The 18,722-nt window shown below is 34.7% G+C and overlaps 1 protein-coding gene across 3 annotated transcripts in view; it reads left to right on the forward strand.

Annotated features, from left to right (window-relative positions):
• Positions 1 to 18,232, forward strand: part of UBL3 (ubiquitin like 3) — a 75,425-nt gene extending 57,193 nt beyond the window's left edge. For all 3 annotated transcript variants that reach the window (XR_004054678.1, XM_010367088.2, XM_030922153.1), the window contains exons 2-5: positions 5,400 to 5,508; positions 10,480 to 10,566; positions 14,951 to 15,028; positions 15,339 to 18,232. Coding sequence is in view for 2 of the 3 variants with exons in the window: in XM_010367088.2 (XP_010365390.1) it covers positions 5,400 to 5,508; positions 10,480 to 10,566; positions 14,951 to 15,028; positions 15,339 to 15,391 (327 nt within the window). In the remaining variant the exon portion in view is untranslated. The remainder of the gene's footprint in view (positions 1 to 5,399; positions 5,509 to 10,479; positions 10,567 to 14,950; positions 15,029 to 15,338) is intronic.
• Positions 18,233 to 18,722: the final 490 nt, after the last annotated feature.

Consider the following 18,722-nt stretch of genomic DNA (forward strand, 5'->3'; position numbering starts at 1 on the left):
ACGTTTCCTCTGAGTAGAAGATTTTAAAATCTTACCCTGCTTTTTGTTCTCATTTTATACTTCCAAACCACTTTCAGACTCTACTGTGACTTAACAAACTCAAACGTTTTCTGGAACTAGGCAGTTTCCTGAGTGTTTGAAGCAGGCCAGGGGGAGTAAGGAGGGTCTCTGTCAAACCGAGGATGCATAACCACCTATAAACATTAAAATGATATTTTTTAAACTTGGTTCAAACTTATTTAGAGGCTGTGAGTTTCCAACGTTCTGAACATCTAGATAAATATGAGCTCTTTAGACCATTGATTTTTGAAATATGAAAGTATAGTATCAGTTTATTGGCAACTGTGATGTGTGTTAGTTTTAAAATAGGAAATGCTGAGAATTTTGTGGCACGAACCCAGACAGTTAAATTTATGGAGTGCGGTATGTGTGTCTTGTTTTGTCTTGTTTTGGTTTGGTTTGGTTTTCCTCTCACAAGCTTAAAAGCTTGTGAGAGGAAAAAAAGAGGAAAAAAAGAAATTGGGAATGTTCAAAGATAATTTCTTCAGCCGGACATCTAGAACAGAAGGTCTTAGGTTCAATGAATAGCCTTCAAAGGATCCATGAATATCTTATAACTTCATTTTTAAATGTTGTATTTCTATATTTCTGTGCTTAGTGTTTTTTTAATAAAAAGTAGACTTTGTTGATTTATTTTTATTTTATCTTTTTTTAGGGATGGGGTCTCATTCTGTCACCCAGGCTGGAGTGCAATGGCATGATCATTGCACTGTATCCCCACAGCCTCAAACTCTGGGTGCAAGCAATCCTCCTGCCTCAGCCTCCAGAGTAGCTAGTACTATAGGCATATGCCGCCACACCTGGCATATTTTTTTCTAAAATTTTTATAGAGTCAGGGTCTGACTTTGTTGATCAGGCTAGTCTCGAACTCCTGGCCTCAAGCTATTCTCCTGCCTCAGTCTCCCAAAGTGCTGGGATTACAGCCATGAGCCACTGCACCTGGCCAACTTTATTTTTTAGAGCGGTTCTAGGTTCACAGCAAAATTGAGAAGGTGGCAGAGATTTCCCATTTACATTTTTCCCCCATGCATACATGGCCTTCCCTGTTATCAGCATTCCCCCACCAGAGCGGTATATTTATTAAAATTGATATGCTTATTTGTCTACTTAAGAAAATCATTTATATTTCTTTGAAAGCCCATACTGATACAGTACTTGATAGCTTTAAATTTTTTTAATATTAATAGTTTATTAGGAATATCCTGAAATGATTGAGTACTCTTTGAATTAAATGTTACTGTATTTTAAAAGTAATACAGACTTACTGTAAAAATTAGAAAATGCAGGAATACACAAAGAAAAAACTAAAGATGAAATAAGTACCGTTATATTTGGTACATACCTTTCAAGACTTCAGTTTGTACATATATATGTGTGAGATATACACACCCATACTGTTGAAATATAAACAGAGTTCTGCTTTGTATTTTAGGTTTTTAAGCTGTCAGAAGCACTATTTATTTATTTATTTATTTATTTATTTATTTATTTATTTATTTATTTTGAGGTGGGGTTTTGCTCTTGTTGCCCAGGCTGGAGTGCAATGGTGCAATCTCGGCTCACTGCAACCTCCGCCTCTGGGGTTCAAGTAATTCTCCTGCCTCAGCCTCCCAGATAGCTGGGATTACAAGCACGCACCACCATGCTCGGCTAATATTTTGTATTTTTATTAGAGACAGGGTTTCACTGGGTTGGCCATTCTGGTCTCAAACTCATGTCCTCAGGTGATCCACCCGCCTTGGCCTCGCGAAGTGCTGGGATTACAGGCGTGAGCCACATCGCGCCTGGCTAGCACTTTTATTCAATTCAAAGTTATAAACTTATAAACTGCTGTACCAGAGAGGCAAGAAACCAAGTTGCTGTAATAAAACATTTTGGCAGCAAGAGAGTCCTGATCTCTTTATATGGAATGACAGGAAAACAAAGTAGAAAAATGTTGTCATTGAAGATAGAAAATATAGGATAGTTAAATGTAGTCTTAGTTACACCTTTTCTCAACCTGGTTAGTAAACAGGTTACTTGTTCAGCAACCCATGAATATTCTGTATTTTCTAGCCTCTTAAAAGGAATTTATAACACAAAAGTTGAATAAACAAGATGTTTTTAGATCCAAGTAATTTAGTTTTTAGTTTTTGTTGATTTTTTTTGTCAACCTTCTCACCATAGTTTCTATGAAAAGCTGCTTCCCTTTTTAAAGGGAGCCTCACATTTCTTATTTTATATTTTTCTTTGTGTGTATTATTCAACTTAGGCTGCCACGGCAAAATACAGTAGACAGGCAAAATACCATTGCCTTCTTGTTGTCCCCACCTGGAGGGCAGGAAGAGAGAGGGAGAGAGCACAGGAGCGGAGCTCTTTCTCTTCTTATGAGGCTGCTGTTGGACAGACGAGGTCCTCACCCTTATGATCTCCCTTTAACCTTAATTACCCTATCCTCCAGACACAGTCACTTTGGGAGTTAAGTCTTCAATACAGAGATTTTGGGGAGACGTGAGTCAGTACATAGCAAATAGGCATGTGTTCTTTTGTTCCCACAATACTGTTTTATACCTGGCTGCTTTCTCTCACTTAATATGTTGTGGCTGTCTTTTCATGTCAGATCATACAGGTCTTTATCTCATGTCGTTTAACGCTGCATGGAATTCCATTGTAAGGATATACTATCATTTGTTTTCTCATTTCCATATTGATAGACATCAGGGAAAATCAAAAGTAGGCTTTGGTATCACCTTTACAGATCCTAAAGACTAAATCTATTTCCTTTCATCATTTTAAAATATAATTTGAGTAAAAACCCAGTGGAAATTAATTTTAAGCTTAAAAAATTTTAAGAAGTAGTAAGTTCACATAATTTGTATTACTCTTAATTAGGAAGCTTGAATTTAAGTATATTTTTTCTAGTTAAATACAAGTGGCTGAACTATTAGGGGCAGAATTTCTTGGACATTAATGACTGAAGAACCTTAAATATTCCATATAAGTTCAAAGGGTAATATGTATTTGTTATTCATACATTAAGAGAAAGCCGTGAGTAGTAATGTATCTGTGACGACTAAAATTCACATTGTGTTGCATAGATGTTAGGTTCCTTGCTTGAAGAATTGCTCATTACCGATTTGCTATAGGAAATAAATAAGGTGTTACTTTCGTAGAGCATAATCATTCTTGCGGACTACTACTTGAACTCATTCAAGTGGAACTCAAGAGTTTTTGGATCACTTCTTTACAGCAACATGTTTTTATCAGATCTCTTCCTGTATTCAGCTATTTGGTATAACTTCATTCTAATTAGAAAAAGCAGCAAGAAGGCCGGGCGCGGTGGCTCAAGCCTGTAATCCCAGCACTTTGGGAGGCCGAGGCGGGTGGATCACGAGGTCAGGAGATCGAGACCCTCCTGGCTAACACGGTGAAACCCCGTCTCTACTAAAAATACGAAAAACTAGCCGGGCGCGGTGGCGGGTGCCTGTAGTCCCAGCTACTCGGAGGCTGAGGCGGGAGAATGGCGGAAACCCGGGAGGCGGAGCTTGCAGTGAGCCGAGATCGCGCCACTGCACTCCAGCCTGGGCGACAGAGCGAGACTCTGTCTCAAAAAAAAAAAAAAGAAAAGAAAAAGCAGCAAGAAATTCTTATTGGGCATATTGAAAGGGCTTTTCACCTGGAACATAGATTATTTTCTTTTATCTTTTAAAAAACTTTTAATTGAAATATGTAGATAGAATATGAAATCTACTTCCACTCCATCTAATATGAAATTCATTTGCGTTACATTGAATCTAGAATTGTGTATATGCGTTTTTATAGGGGAGATATTTTATAACTTTCAACAAAATTTTCAAATAATTTTCAAATTGGTGAGGTGCTGGAAGTGACACTGGCCATGGTGGTAAGTGAATATAGTAAATCAGTGACTGCTGTAATAGGCACCAATTTATTTATTATTGTAGACTCTGACATCTTAAAGATTTTCTGGTATTTTTAATAAGAAAAAAATTAGTAACTAAAAAGGAGAGCTTGGGTAACCTGGGACCTGGCACAGTTCAGACTGGTGCAATGAGATTCTCTGTTCTTTACATATAAAGAAACTAGGCTAGATTGCCTTATCCCAGGGCACTGCTCTGGACTGGACCCAACTTTTAGTAAGATCTTACTTACTCTTTTAACAAAGGCCAGGAGTAATAGAAACAACACTTGTATTTCTGTGACTTACAGGGGAATACATAGATATGGTGTTTTTTTAAAAAAAAAAAAAACATTAAATTAATTACAACAGATAAAAATTAAACATTTGTGAAATATATTAACAATGGTATAAGCAAATATATATTGACTTGGAAATACGAAGCCAGTAGATCTCAAACACTTTAATTCTCTTATCTCCCTTAGGGTTATCACTGAAGGTGAATTTATATCCTTTGTCCCATGTGTCCTAACTTACTACACCTAAAAAATATATGGTCATGCAGTTGGGACTAAAAGAGCTACTATTATTGATTCATTCTTTAACCATGATAAAGTTCTTTAAAATTAAAGTTTCTTGGCCAGGCACGATGACTCACACCTGTAATCCCAGCACTTTGAGAGGCTAAAGTGGGCAAATCACTTGAGGTCAGGAGTTCAAGACCAGCCTGGCCAACATGGTGAAACTTCATCTCTACTAACACAAAAATTAGCCAGGCGTGGTGGTGGGCATCTGTAATCCCAGCTATTTGGGAGGCTGAGGCAGGAGAATTGATTGAGCTCGGGAGGCAGAGGTTGCAGTGAGCCAAGATTGTGCCACTACACTCTAGCCTGGGTGACAGAGCGGAGACTCTCTCAAAAAAATATATATAGTTTCTTGTTAATTTGTCTAGGTTTTAATAATTTTCATAGGATAAAAACGTGTATATAGTTTTTCTTTTAATTATATTTTTTAAGAAGTAGAGTATCAACTAATTTTTTTTTCTGTTTAGTGATGAGATCTTCAGTGCCAACATTTTTATTAATTTTTGGGTAAAAATGTATATAATAATAGTGATAACTTGCAAAAGTTCAATTCTGAACATTGTTGGAGTAATTAAATTTAAAAGCATAATGAATTTTTTTCCTGCATTCATTTATTTTGGCAAATATATCTGACACACACACACACACACACACACACACACCCCTTAAATAATAGGCAATAAAATCAAATATCAAATTCCCATTCTTTTTAAAAAAGTTTTATAGAATTTAAATAAAAACCACAATATGGCATTGGTAATAATTTAGGATGTGATTGAAATGAAAAGCCTTGGAGTCTTCTTTTTTACTTAAAAGATTTTTAGGTTTATGTTAAAAGAATCATTGTCTTCTTACAGATAAATTTACGCCTCATTTTGGTAAGCGGAAAAACAAAAGAGTTCCTGTTTTCTCCTAATGATTCTGCTTCTGACATTGCAAAGCATGTATATGACAATTGGCCAATGGGTAAGTGATATTTTTTCCTTGAGTATGAATAATGTTGATTCTTTATGCCGTACCTTGTCTCACAAACATTTTGAAACTGTTATAAACATATAACATTTAAAAGAACAACCAAAAATTGGGAGTGTAAGTCTCAGATGTAGAAGATCATTGTATCCTTCCTTATCTTGCTCTTCAGCAGTCTCATTCCCAGATGGTAAAGGAACCCAGGATGCAATGGCTCCTTTTGCCTTAGAACTGTTTTAATGTAAGTGAAAAAAAAAATGTTTTTTTTTTTTTGAGATGGAGTCTCGCTCTTTCGCCAGGCTGGAGTGCAGTGGCGCGATCTCAGCTCACTGCAACCTCTGCCTCCCGGACTCAAGTGATTCCCCTACCTCAGCCTCCTGAGTAGCAGGGACTACAGGTGCGTGCCACCACACCTATCTAATTTTTGTATTTTTCGTAGAAACGGGGTTTCACCGTGTTGGTCAGGATGGTCTCGATATCTTGACCTTGTGATCTGCCCACCTCGGCCTCCCAACGTGCTGGGATTACAGACGGGAGCCACCGTGCCTGGCCAAAAAATATTTTTAATAAAGAAAAATGCAGCCAGGAATGGTGGTTTTTACCTGTAATCCCAGCACTTTTGGAGGCCAAGGCAGGAGGATTGCTTGAAGCTAGGAGTTTGAGACCGACCAGCCTGTGTAACATAGCAAGATGTCATCCCTACTAAAAATTTAAAAATTAGCCAGGCATGGTGGCACATGCCTGTAGTCCCAGCTACTTGGGAGGCTGAGGCAGGAGGATCACTTGTGGCCAGGAGTTTGAGGATGCCATGAGCAGTTATCACACCACTACATTCCTGCCTGAGCGACAGAGCAAGACCTTGTCTCAAAAAAAAAAAAAAAAGAGAGAAAGAAAAGAAAAAAAAAAAAAAAACACACACACACAAAATACTGAATATACACACACCTTCATTATCAGTAAACCTATTTTTACCAAAACACAAAGTAAGAGGAAAGAGCAACATTTTTAACAGATAATACATTCTCTATGGTCTTCTCTAGATAGCCTATTTAAAATTAAGTTTGAAACAAAATTAATTTCTAATTCATGTCAGTTCTTGTGTTCTCTGAACTACTATAAGGTCAAGATGATTAATATCTGTCTGTGCTTTCCATTTTCAAGCCAGTAACCATAACAATCTTGGAAAATGTGTTTGGTATTTCTTCCTTTCTCTGATTTTATTTATTTATTTATTTTTTAAATATAATAAGACTGTGGGCTGGGTGTGGTGGCTCAGGTCTATAATCCCAGCACTTTGGGAGGCTGAGGCAGGCAGATCACTTGAGGTCAGGGAGTTCAAGACCAGCCTGGCCAACATGGTGAAACCCAGTCTCTACTAAAATTACAAAATTTAGCTGGGCGTGGTGGTGCACCCCTGTAATCCAAGCTACTCGGGAGGCTGAGGCAGAAGAATCTCTTGAACCTGAGAGACAGAGCTTGCAGTGAGCTGAGATTATGCATCTGCACTCCCGCCTGGGTGACAGAGCGAGACTCCATCTCAAAAAGAAAAAAGAAAAAAATTACCTCCCTCAAGGGAATTGTTGGTTCGTTTTCTTCCTTTGAACTTCCCCAGTGTCATCTTGATCCTTATGTCATGTAGCATAGTGATACTAATTGTTTTTGGCTGATTTCACTTAATTTTTTTAGCAGAAGCAATTTGAACTTTTAAAGGACAAGACTTGTTTTGACAAAGAACGTAGTATATGTACAAAATGAGTCAATTAGATCAGTGTTTCTCAGCCTTAAATAATATATGGAACTTTTCTAGAGGAAGATAATTCTTGTAGATCTCTAGTTGCTGACTTAAATTATTTTTATTATAATGAGTATTTTAAAATATAGAAACATAAACCCAGTTAAAACTCTTTATTCTTGTTAACTCATATGTATAATCATAAAACTAAAAAAGATTGATTCAGAAAATGCAAATACAACTCTCAAACCAATAATGTTCAAATTAACAACATTAATGTGCTAGATGATGTATATTTTTCCCAAAGCCAACTCACTGCTTACCCCATGAATACTGTTGAATTTGCCATGCCTATGTTCCTACATAGTGTTTGATGATCAGGTTATCTGTAGAGTCACCATAAAACCTTTACTTATACAGTATAACAAATTGTTACTCAGTTTTCTCTTAGATAGAATGCATCATTTACCTGTTAAGTGAACTTCTGTTCTTACCTCATTAGCCTCTTTGGCGCCAGTACAATCATAAATTTAATCCACACGTGAGTACTGAAAACCCCAGGCTGCGCTTGGTTATAAAATGACTATTTAAATCATCTAGACAGTCTCCTCCAGATTTCATTAAAATGAAAATACAGATTTTCCAGATTTTCATTAAAATGAAAATACAATTTAAAACTTCTTGAAGAGGACTTTTAGACCCTAAGGACATGTCTTTGTGGATTCATAGGCCTAAATTTAAGAAATACTGATTTAGACAAATACTTTCAACTGCTGGATCTTTCTTCGCATTAGTAACCAAGCGGCTGATTTCTAAATCAGGGAGATACTGAAGCTATAAAGGTCATAGCTAAGAAGGCATTTCGGAAAAGCTAAAGAAGACTAAATTTGGGCTCTAAGAATATTGGCTATTCTTTATAGCCAGGCGGAAATAGATGACTATCAGTATGAAAAGCATTTTTAAATACCCAACAATGATGTTATTCTAAGTGTGATACAAAAAGATTACCCTTATGAGATTTTTTTGGGGGGGTGGTCATAGTAATAGCTCTTGATATATGGATATTATAGATGAGATAACACAAGGCAGAAGAAGGGTAATCACTCTGAAATTTATTTGGGCAGTATCATAAGGTAAAAGAAACACTTTTACTTTCATAATTACTTACTTAGATATTAAAATTAGTTTAAATTCAAGTATAGGTCTTTGCCATAAATAGTATCCCAAATGAACAAACCATCTACCAGTACTGAAAATTGATTGTATCAGTGGATGTTCCTTTATTTAAAAAAAAAAGATTTTGATTCCCAGTATTTCCTCAAGTTGCCAAATCTACTCAGCAGTTTTAGACACTGCAAAGAATAGAGAAGTACTTTAATTTTTATTTTACATAAAATATTTAAATTAAAATTGTAAGTCTGTATTGTATCATATAATGTACTAAAAATCAGCAAATTACTTATTGATGCTAATAATAAATGTGTGGCAAATATTAAATCAATAGAAGAAAATACTTAATGCACTGTACTTGTTGAAGGAATTAGTTTTCCTTAGCATACCCTTATGCTATTTAGTGGAAATATTACTAACAGGTGGAATAGTCAGACACATAGCTGTTACTGGGTCAAAGGTTCAAAAAAATCTATTAAACTTAGGATATGTTAATAACACCTGAAATTCTTCATTTAAGCTATATTCTAAGGTTTCTCTAAATTTTAGATCCTTGGGGAGGGGAAGAGAGATAGCATATTACACCGGTGAAGTACATGGAAATCATGACACTCTGTATAAGATAATGAAACATGGGACTTCAGGTTTCTGCACCTCAAAAAAAAAAAAAAAATTCAAGTATTTTTAGAATATTAGTGTTTGTTTCCTGTGAATTAAACAATTACTGTAATTTACCTTTGTGTCTATGGAGCACTTCCATCTTGACCAGTAGTATTCTATTAAACAATAATTTTGGAAGTGATGAATTCAAAACAATTTGTACTATAGTGTTAGAGACTTATTTGATCTTTCTTCTGGAATAGGAGGGACCTGGGAGTAACGGGATCAGAAGGCAACAAAACCTTGCAGGAGGGAGAAGAGGGAAGAGACTAAAGGCATGGGTCGGGGGCAGGAAATGACCGGGATTCATTTCTCCTCTGCTCATTTCAGCTGTGCCTAAGTCACTTATAGGCAGTGGTTTTATCAAATTCATATTCATCATTTTGAATAGTCAAAAAAAGGGCAAAAGAAAAATCTGTAATTACTTCCTTTCTCTTCTGTCACTCTTTCAGAATACTTTAAACTATATTTTTGTGTGTTGCCCATTATCTCTTTCTATAGGAAACAAACACTTGAGAATTGTTGACAAAAAAGACAAAGGAATTCTCAGATCATTAATAAACTGAAGGCTTAAATTGTTACATCTACAAGCTCATGGAAATTACTAACTCTTTACCCTATCATAACACTCGTGTCCTTAAACCTTTATTTTAATGGAGTAGCTTCCATCTTTTACTATTATATAAATTATAGGCTGAAGTTAAATAATCTTTTACCCATTCTACCTACCAGTTTGTCTTTTGATTTTCTTTGTGCGTACACTTTTCTAAGCTTTCATGTGTGTACAGTACCTCCTAATATATATTAGTTTTTCAGTTTCTTCCAAGTCTTCATTTTGGGTGAGGTGAACTAAAGTTGTATCTTCTCTAATGTTTACTAACTGACTTCAGATAGAAAATAAGATAATAAATCAACATTATCCAAAAGTCAACACAGTTTTTTTTGTTATTCTTAATATCAATATATTAACTGTTTTTTAGATATTTGTTAAACCTGCTGTTTTCTAGCCTTAAATGTACATTATAACAGGTACAAATATTGGAACATTATAATACTATCTGTTAATTACTGGTAGTTGAAATTAATTTTAAAATGGTATTTGTTTTTACTCGGTAGGTCTTTCCCAACTCATTTGTATTAACTTTAAACTTGGGGACTACGATTTGGTACATTTTAGTATTCTTTAAGAAGCAAAATGAGTCTTTTTGCAGCTCTTGCTACTTAAGAAGAATAAGCAAGAACCCGGGTTGCGGTGAATATATGAATAGTGCCTGTTTCTAATAGTAGGAAGCTCCAAGGGCTTTCTTTGTACTCTAACTGATTTGAATCTGAATTTTTAAAACAATATAGTAGTACGTTAATTACGTGTTAGAATATACCTAACCAGTTCACTGGATTCTTTTCAGACTGGGAAGAAGAGCAGGTCAGCAGTCCAAATATTCTACGACTTATTTATCAAGGACGATTTCTACATGGAAATGTCACATTAGGAGGTAACAGCCACCTTTGTAATGGGATTTCATGTCTGTCTCATGGTAGCATGATTCGTTTGTTTTAAATGCTAATGTCTTTGAATTTACTAAAAAAAAAGACAAATTAAAATATGAATTCTGCCTACTTCTGGTATGCCTACTCCTTCACATTGTGTATTCTGTTAAATTTAATTTTAGGACTGTAATAAGTATCTACTACCTTGTGAAATAAACTCTATCCCAGTGTAGATAGAATTCTATACCTACTATTTTTTACATGTAATGTTATTATATTTCCAAATAATGTAATTCAGATATAGTATTTTAAACTTAAGACTGGACACACAAACTAGGAAAAATTTATGATAGTTTTTAAATATATGAAGGGATGTTTTCAGGTGTTCCTACCTGATATAGTTGCTAATCATGTGAGAATAAAGTAAGTGACTGACATTAGAGCAGCATTTTAGCGTAATAGTTGAAAGAAAAGATTTTGGAACTAGACTAAGTTGTATTAGCTGCACTACTTACTGGCTGTGTAAACCTTGGGCAAGTGACTTAACCAACCTGTGTTCCAGTTTCCTCATCAGTAAAATGGAATTACAATAGTGCCCACCTCAGAGGTTAAAAAGGGTAAATTACTTTATATATTCAAAGTGCTTACATGCATGGCACATAGTAAACACCTTAATTGTTAGCTATTATTATTCTTTATATATGATTGGAGAAATGTAGCTCAATAGTGCCCCCTTATGGGGTACATTTTCTACCATCAACAGGATTTGTTTAGTTTTGAAAATAGATATTTCAAATATATTCAGATAATTGGAAATGTGTAGGCAAATTAAACAATCTAAATATATATTTCATTAAATATAGTCTGACTTTTTCCTCTAAACCTAATATTTAATCTGTTTTTCCTTAAAGGTAGAATGTTTGCATTCATTCATTTAGCATGTATTTATTAAATTCTTACCTGCCAGCACTGTGCTGAGCACTTGGGAATACAGGATTGAATAAGACAGAAGCTCTCCCTTCAGGTTGCTCTAGTATTACATAGGACAAACAGATAAAATGCACTGGTAAAAATCCTGGGCAATAAGGGCTAAAGTAGATGAATGCAAATGATTTTATGACAATGTCAAGTGAGTAAAACATTTCAGGCTATAATCTCACACTGAGTTTCACTAGTAGTTTTATAACTGGTCTAAAAAATGCTTCTATCTACTAAGATATCTGGCACTTTAAAATGGAGCTTTTTTGATTTGTAGCTTTTTTTATAGCTTTTGTATAAATAGGTGGACCAACTCTTAATGCTCTTTCTGTAAGAATTGACTATTAGCTCCCGGGCTATATTGTACATTCATTAAGGATGGGACCATGTTCTGGTCTTTTTAAAATTATGGCTCATACAAGATCTTACGTGAATTAAAAATTGGTAAATGATGGTTGAATTTAATCTATTGATTATATGAGTGAACCTTGAAATACTCCATTTCCCTTTTGAGTATTGATCTATGTGAGCAATTTCCCACCAACTCCATTCCTCAATTATCTTTTCTGTTGTGACCTCAGAGTTTGAACTTCATATTAAAGCTCATAGAATTTGTGTTAAAAATCAAAATTATTGATTCATTCCCACTAAAGTATAATTTTTTACCAGTATTTTTTTGAAATTGTTTTAGAATAATTAACAGATTGACTTATATAATTATTATTGTCATTCTGTATTGCTGTCCTTCTTTTCAAAAACAATAAACTATCTCCAGCGTAGAAGCGTGGCCTGGACCTCCGCATTAATAATTATAACTGGATGTTTGAGCAAGTTTGGATAACGATATCAACTGTTTGTCTTTTGGGTCTCAGTTTTTCTTTTTAGTATCCCTGTGTTCTTCAATGTGAATAATAAAGAAGATAGTGCACAGGGAAATGCAACCATCTTTAAATATTTGAGTGGCCTGTGTGGAAGAAGGCTTTGTGTGGCCCTAGAACTTGCTCTGTGTAGCCCTGTGAATTAGACTTAGGATCAATAACTGGAAATCAAAGACAGTTTTCTATTCAATATAGGAAAGAATATGTGAACACATTGAACTACCTAAAGAAAGACTAGACTGCCAGGGAAAGTTAGTGAGATCTTTGTTATAGGTGGTGGTCAAGCAGTGGATGACCACGAAGTAGTGGGTATACAGCCATGGGTGGAATTCAGCCATTATGTGGACAGTGCAAGTAGGAAGCCAGGGCATTCTCTGCCGTTCTTGAAATTTTCTGGTTCAGTTAAGTTTCAGGTTGAAATATTCAGTTATCAAATGTCTTAAAACATAGCCCTGTATCCCCCTTTTTGAACTAGAACCTTTATATAGTCATACAGAGTTTAATTTCATGAAAGGAAAACTGTGACAGCAGCCTTGTTAATCAGAGGGTGAAGATGATGATCAGCTAAAGCTTTGGCATTCAGTATGGCCCAGATTAGCATTTCCCAAAATGTGGTTCTGAAATAGTGAGCATGAGGCTCATCTAGGATACCTATTTTAAAATACAGATTTCTGCATGCCCTCTCTCCCCAACCCGCGTCTCCTGATTTTACTACAGAATTGAATTCCTGGGTGATTTTTATGTACTCTAAAGGTTGAAAACCTCTATTCTGGATATTGTACTGTGTCATAGGAGAAAGCAGAAGCGTCCACAGTGAAAGGAAGAGAAGGCATTTTAGATTCTGGCATTCCTCTTCTTTCACATTTTTAAATGTTATTAACATCAACACCTACTATTTCTAGTTAAAATTCAGATGAAGAAGAAAAAATAATAGCTCCCACACATTACATTTGTAACTTCAAATGGTAAGCCTCTCGGGAACTTTCCAGGCCTGTCTGACGTTTTTTCACATTTATATCTCAGTTCACCTACCTTTTTTCTCAGATTCATTTTCCTTGCTATCTCAAAATGATGATGGTAGTATATACTGAATGCTTTCTTTGTGCCAAGCTCTGGGCAAAGCACTTTGCTTGGATTGTTTGATTTAGTGGACACAGCTACAAAGGACATGTAATGGAATTAGTATCTCCGGTTTAGTTGAGGAAACAGAAGCTTAGAGGGTAATAACTTCCTGAGAGTTACACAGTTGGAAGCAGCAGAGATGAAAATTTTTAATCCAGGTCTGTCTTACTAGAGCCCGGAAGACGGGTATGAGAGTGATACACAGCCTGGTAGGTGCGCATTTTAAGTTCAGTTCAAGGTTTGAAATGTTGATCAGGCTTTCCCAAAGATTTAGTGAAATTTTTCATAACATAAAGTCGTATTTACATTTTAATTTAAGTCAGGCCTAGGAAGTTATTCTAAAAGCCTCCTTTTTTTCGTTATGTATTTATGGGCCATCGTGCTTCATTTGAACATCAGAGGTTAAAAGTGTAGACCAAATAATGGCTGGCCAACTTTAAATAAGATGGGAACTCACCTTAAACATATGAAATAGTACCAGTGTTGAAGATAATTAGGATTATTTTTAAAATCTGCATGGTAACCATCATCCTATAGAGCAAGTTTTAAAACAGGGAGCTGGAGGGTCATTATTGCTAAGTAATGATCTTTGGCCTTACTTCAGTTTGTAGTTTTTGAAGACAGGGTAATTTGAGGTGTCAGAACTAAAACATGACAACTATAGAAACAGTTCTAGAAGCTAAATATACCAGCTGCTTCTAATTTTATACCCAGAGTAACAAAGGGATTTACCATGAAACTCAGTGTTTGTATTTGCCTTAGTGGACATGGGTGTGTATTCTATGCCTGAAATATTTCATGATAAAATTTATTAAATTTATAAGTGAAAACATGTTATAAAGACTTGATTAGGAAACAGTGATTATTGATAACGCCAAGACAGTGATTATTTTAACCTAATCTTTTTAAGAAAATTCTTTTCTAATGGACGAATACAGGGATGAGAATAAATGTTTAAAATCAAGTTTGTTTCTTGCATTTCTTCATCATAGTAGCCTGTTCAGTGCAGTAATTTTATTAGACAATTGACAGGTAATTAGATTTAGAAATGAATATCTCTTAATCTAAACTTTTACCTAATATAGAAAGTATTTTTTAAAAAAATTTAATCCTTTCTCCTCTAAAGGTAGCCTCTGATATTAGCCAATTACATATTTTTTCTTTTATCATTTCTTAAATAATATGGATAAATGTGTCAAGCAAATGGCTATATAACTGCAAAAAATTTTTAAATTTTAAATGTTATTTCTGATAATATTAATCTAATTTTGTGAAGGTACTCTGAGTTAAGAAGTTCAATCTGTTAAAGAAGTCAAAAAAAGTAATCAATTTTTAAAATGGTTTTAAATCTGGATAGTGATTTTAATAGGTCGATATATGTGTGACTAATCGTCTTTTGCTTTTCACGTAGCATTAAAACTTCCTTTTGGCAAAACAACAGTGATGCATTTGGTGGCCAGAGAGACATTGCCAGAGCCAAACTCTCAAGGTAAGCCATGCGCTGGAAAAGTGTCTCAGTTGAGGCACAAAGACAGGCATTCAGAAATGCTGGGTTTTTCTTGGAAATTCTGAGGGAAAGGAAGTTTGCATAGTTTATGAATAGAGATTGTCAAACAAATAACCAGACATTTTTGAAACATGCTAAAATTAAAAGAACATTTATTACAGCTTCTTAATTTTGAAAAATGCAAACATTTTTAAAAACCCAAAACTACTTCTTCCTATACTTGATTGCCTAGCCCCTTTTCCCCTCCAGTTCTAGAATTTTTATCAACAAGGCCCTTCTTCATTTTCCCTAGGTCAGAGGAATCGTGAGAAGACTGGAGAGAGTAATTGTTGTGTAATCCTGTAAACGCTGTCTGCCTAGTGTGATGTGATATAGTCTTTGTCTTTCATGCTGCTGGGACAGAAAAGACCCGACATTGCTTCAGAAACCGTTCAGAACAGTCTGCCTGTAAACCCATGGAACTGAATTACCACATGAACACTGTCATCTTTTCTCATGAAAGTAAAAAGAACCAAGAACATTTTTCACTCTGATTTTTTATTTCTCGTATTTTTATGTTGAGCCGTTTTAAAACATAATGGTTTTTGAATGTCAATCTCCAGGGGAAAAGTTAAGAAGTTATCTTTCGTAGCAGAAACCATTTTGCTGCCACAAAATTTTCATCATCAGAACTAATAAATCAAGTGTTCCAAATACAATTTGCACTAAAAGGATTGGCATTATTTTTCTCATCAGCAGAATTTATAACAGTTTGTGGTACCTAGAAATACTTATATATACAATTCCACACTGGAAGACACTCAGCAATTAATGAAGTTAATTACTGGGCCAACATGAGAGGAAAAAATGGAAAAGAAACAAAAATGTTGGGTGAATTCTACCAAAGTCAGCCGTGGTGGCTGCACTGGCACAGAATACTAAACTGAGTGTGACTATTTTCACTGCAACAAATGAAAAAACAAAATGTGCCTGTTTAAAGCACTCAGTAGAGGGCTGATGAAACTATTTTTTTTCCTTTAAGACATGCACTCTTGAGTCCTACAGTAACTGAGTGCTTGTTTAGACAGCACAAGAAGGGGTGAGAGTGTGTCTCCTAGCCTTAATGTGGGAGGGTAATTCCAGTCACTCATCGGCTTTCATTATTGTGCAGAAATATTAGAAAACCTCATTGATCAATTTTATGTATTTGAATATCAGTGAATTGAAATTTTCCATAATTATCATTAATTTGTACCACATCCGGTGTCATTCTTACTCCTTAGAGAGTTCAGATGAATTCTTAAAATTAAAAAAAAAAACTCCATAGTACTAATTTTGTTTCTTTATATAGTTTGCATTTGATATTAGTGCTTGCAATTGTATTAAAGTCAAAAGCTGATTTTTATGGCATACACAATTAAGAATGCCACTTTTTCTTTTATTTCATACCAATAATTTAAAGATTGATATGCTAAAAACAATTTGCACAGCACTAAAGCATGAGCTAGTTTCATCTAAACCTGTAAAAATATGAAAGATTTTATATTTTTTCACTGGGAAGAAATTCTTCCTGGGTGAAATTACAAATATGTGTAGAATATATTTAATAAAAGACTTATAAAATACCTAACTATAGGACTTAAAATATAGATTGGCTTGTAGTATATAGAACAATATTCCATATAAATAAGTTTAGCCTTTATAAAAATGAAGTTGCAGGCTGACATTACATTCTGTACTTACTAAGTGTCAACAGCCCTTAAAAACATTAAATGTAAATGGTTTCAAATGGTCAGCGTTGTTTAAATGTAATCAGGTTATTTTATTCATTGTTAATGCTTTGATGAAAAGGCTTTATATGCAGTAGCTCTACGAAAATACTGTTCATACTGATCAGAATTAAATTTGTATAGAGCAGAGTTTTAAAACGAATGTAAATAGCACTAAACATTTTCTTTCTGCAACCTGTACTTACAGATTCTTCCTGTAAACTAAATAAAAAAAAATCATAGTGCATTTTGGTGGTAATTTTAAAGGTCTTGATTAGGTCAATAATTGTTTAAGCACTGTCTCATTCATGTTTGCTACTTTTATTTCTTAAGCTTTTAAAATTCATTTAATTAATATTCTGTTGTTGGTTTGGGGAGTATTCCCAATGTATCTTTGATATTTAACCTGGTTAATTTGTATACAGTCACAACAACAGATAGAATTATGTAGTCTCTGTTATCACTAAAATGTTACATTCAAGAGATGTTAAATATATGCTTTGTTGACTAGCTGAAATGTGAATTCTGTTAGTGTTGACTAAAGAATCTGGTAGTTGCTTAATTGGGCAATTAAAACAATTTATGGCTCTATTCTTTTGTAAAACAAACTACTGGTAATTATTTTTAATACCTATTTTCATTCTAATTACTCTTTTTTTAAGTTAAAGACAGTTAATTAAGATTGAGTTTTTATGATGGTTAAAAATCTCTATTGGTTTTTCAGTATATTTTTCTGTGTGTTCTCAGATTATATATTTCAATCAATTTAGAGTTTGCTAAGTGAGATAAACTGGTTCACTAGTAGAGAAAGAATTATGTCGCTTAATACCTAATATCATAGTTGTACAACATGAAAAATAATAAAAAGTAGCAGTAAAAGTATATACTGAAAACACCAAAAATTTAGATGCCTTAATAGTATATACGTGAAAATACTCAGCTGCCCCTTTAAAAATAATTCCTTGGACTGCCTGGTGGTTAAAATATGATTCCTCATATCCAAGGCTACTTTTGAAGATCCCTCTGCCAAAAATACAGCTTGCTTATCTAAAGGTGAGAGCTGCATAGATCCAGTAATGTACATAAAGCCTGAATGATGAGCCTATGTCCCTGCCTAACGCTGGTGTCTCACTCATCTCTTTTATCTAAATTGTCCTGAACTTTGTTAAGTGTTCGGACAAGGCCAAGCTTTTCTTTATTAAAACCTTAGCATGTCTCCCTGATCTGAACTATTTGCTTTCTCTTCAAGATAAGTTGTATTTTGCCATGAAAAAATACAGTATCTAATATTACCATTCACATTAAATGAAGTTTCCTCATAACATCTATCTTTAGTTTTATGAAGTCATCGTGACCAATGTTACAGTAATTTCTGTTAGCTGATTGTGGTAAACAATGTTTAATGTGAAAAGAAATTAAAACTTCATCTATTGTAGAATAATTCTCTAAAATGACTTCCATTCATAATTCTGGTATATTTGCCTATTCTTTATTTCACTACTGTTTTTGTCTTTTTTTCTTTCTTCAGTTTATGATACTCTTCAGTAAAATTCAACATTGGGCCAGCCTTTACTCTGCTGTGGTTTAGCAAAATCAAAGAGAAGTATCAGCCAAAATTTAATATGCCTTCATATCGTTTTTATTTGTAACTTTTGCAAGCATTCCACTTTTTTTTCCATTTGTGTGTTGTAATATGGTCACTTGTTAGCCAAATGGAGTGATTGGGGTGGGGCACATGACCCGTAATTACAAACACAGCTATAATTGAAACACAGCTGCAGGCTGTGCTGGAGTCTAGGCACAGTTTTTGTGGCCAGGGTAGGGTGGGGTTCCTGGGCGTGAGCAGTTGGTGGTTGGGTGTGACTCTTGGTTTACCCTGACCCCCGCCAGTTGGTGTGCTTTCTTCAGAAGGCAGCGGCTTCTATGAG

This window comes from Rhinopithecus roxellana, chromosome 18 (assembly GCF_007565055.1).
Source record: "Rhinopithecus roxellana isolate Shanxi Qingling chromosome 18, ASM756505v1, whole genome shotgun sequence".
In the NCBI taxonomy this organism is placed as follows: Eukaryota; Metazoa; Chordata; class Mammalia; order Primates; family Cercopithecidae; genus Rhinopithecus; species Rhinopithecus roxellana.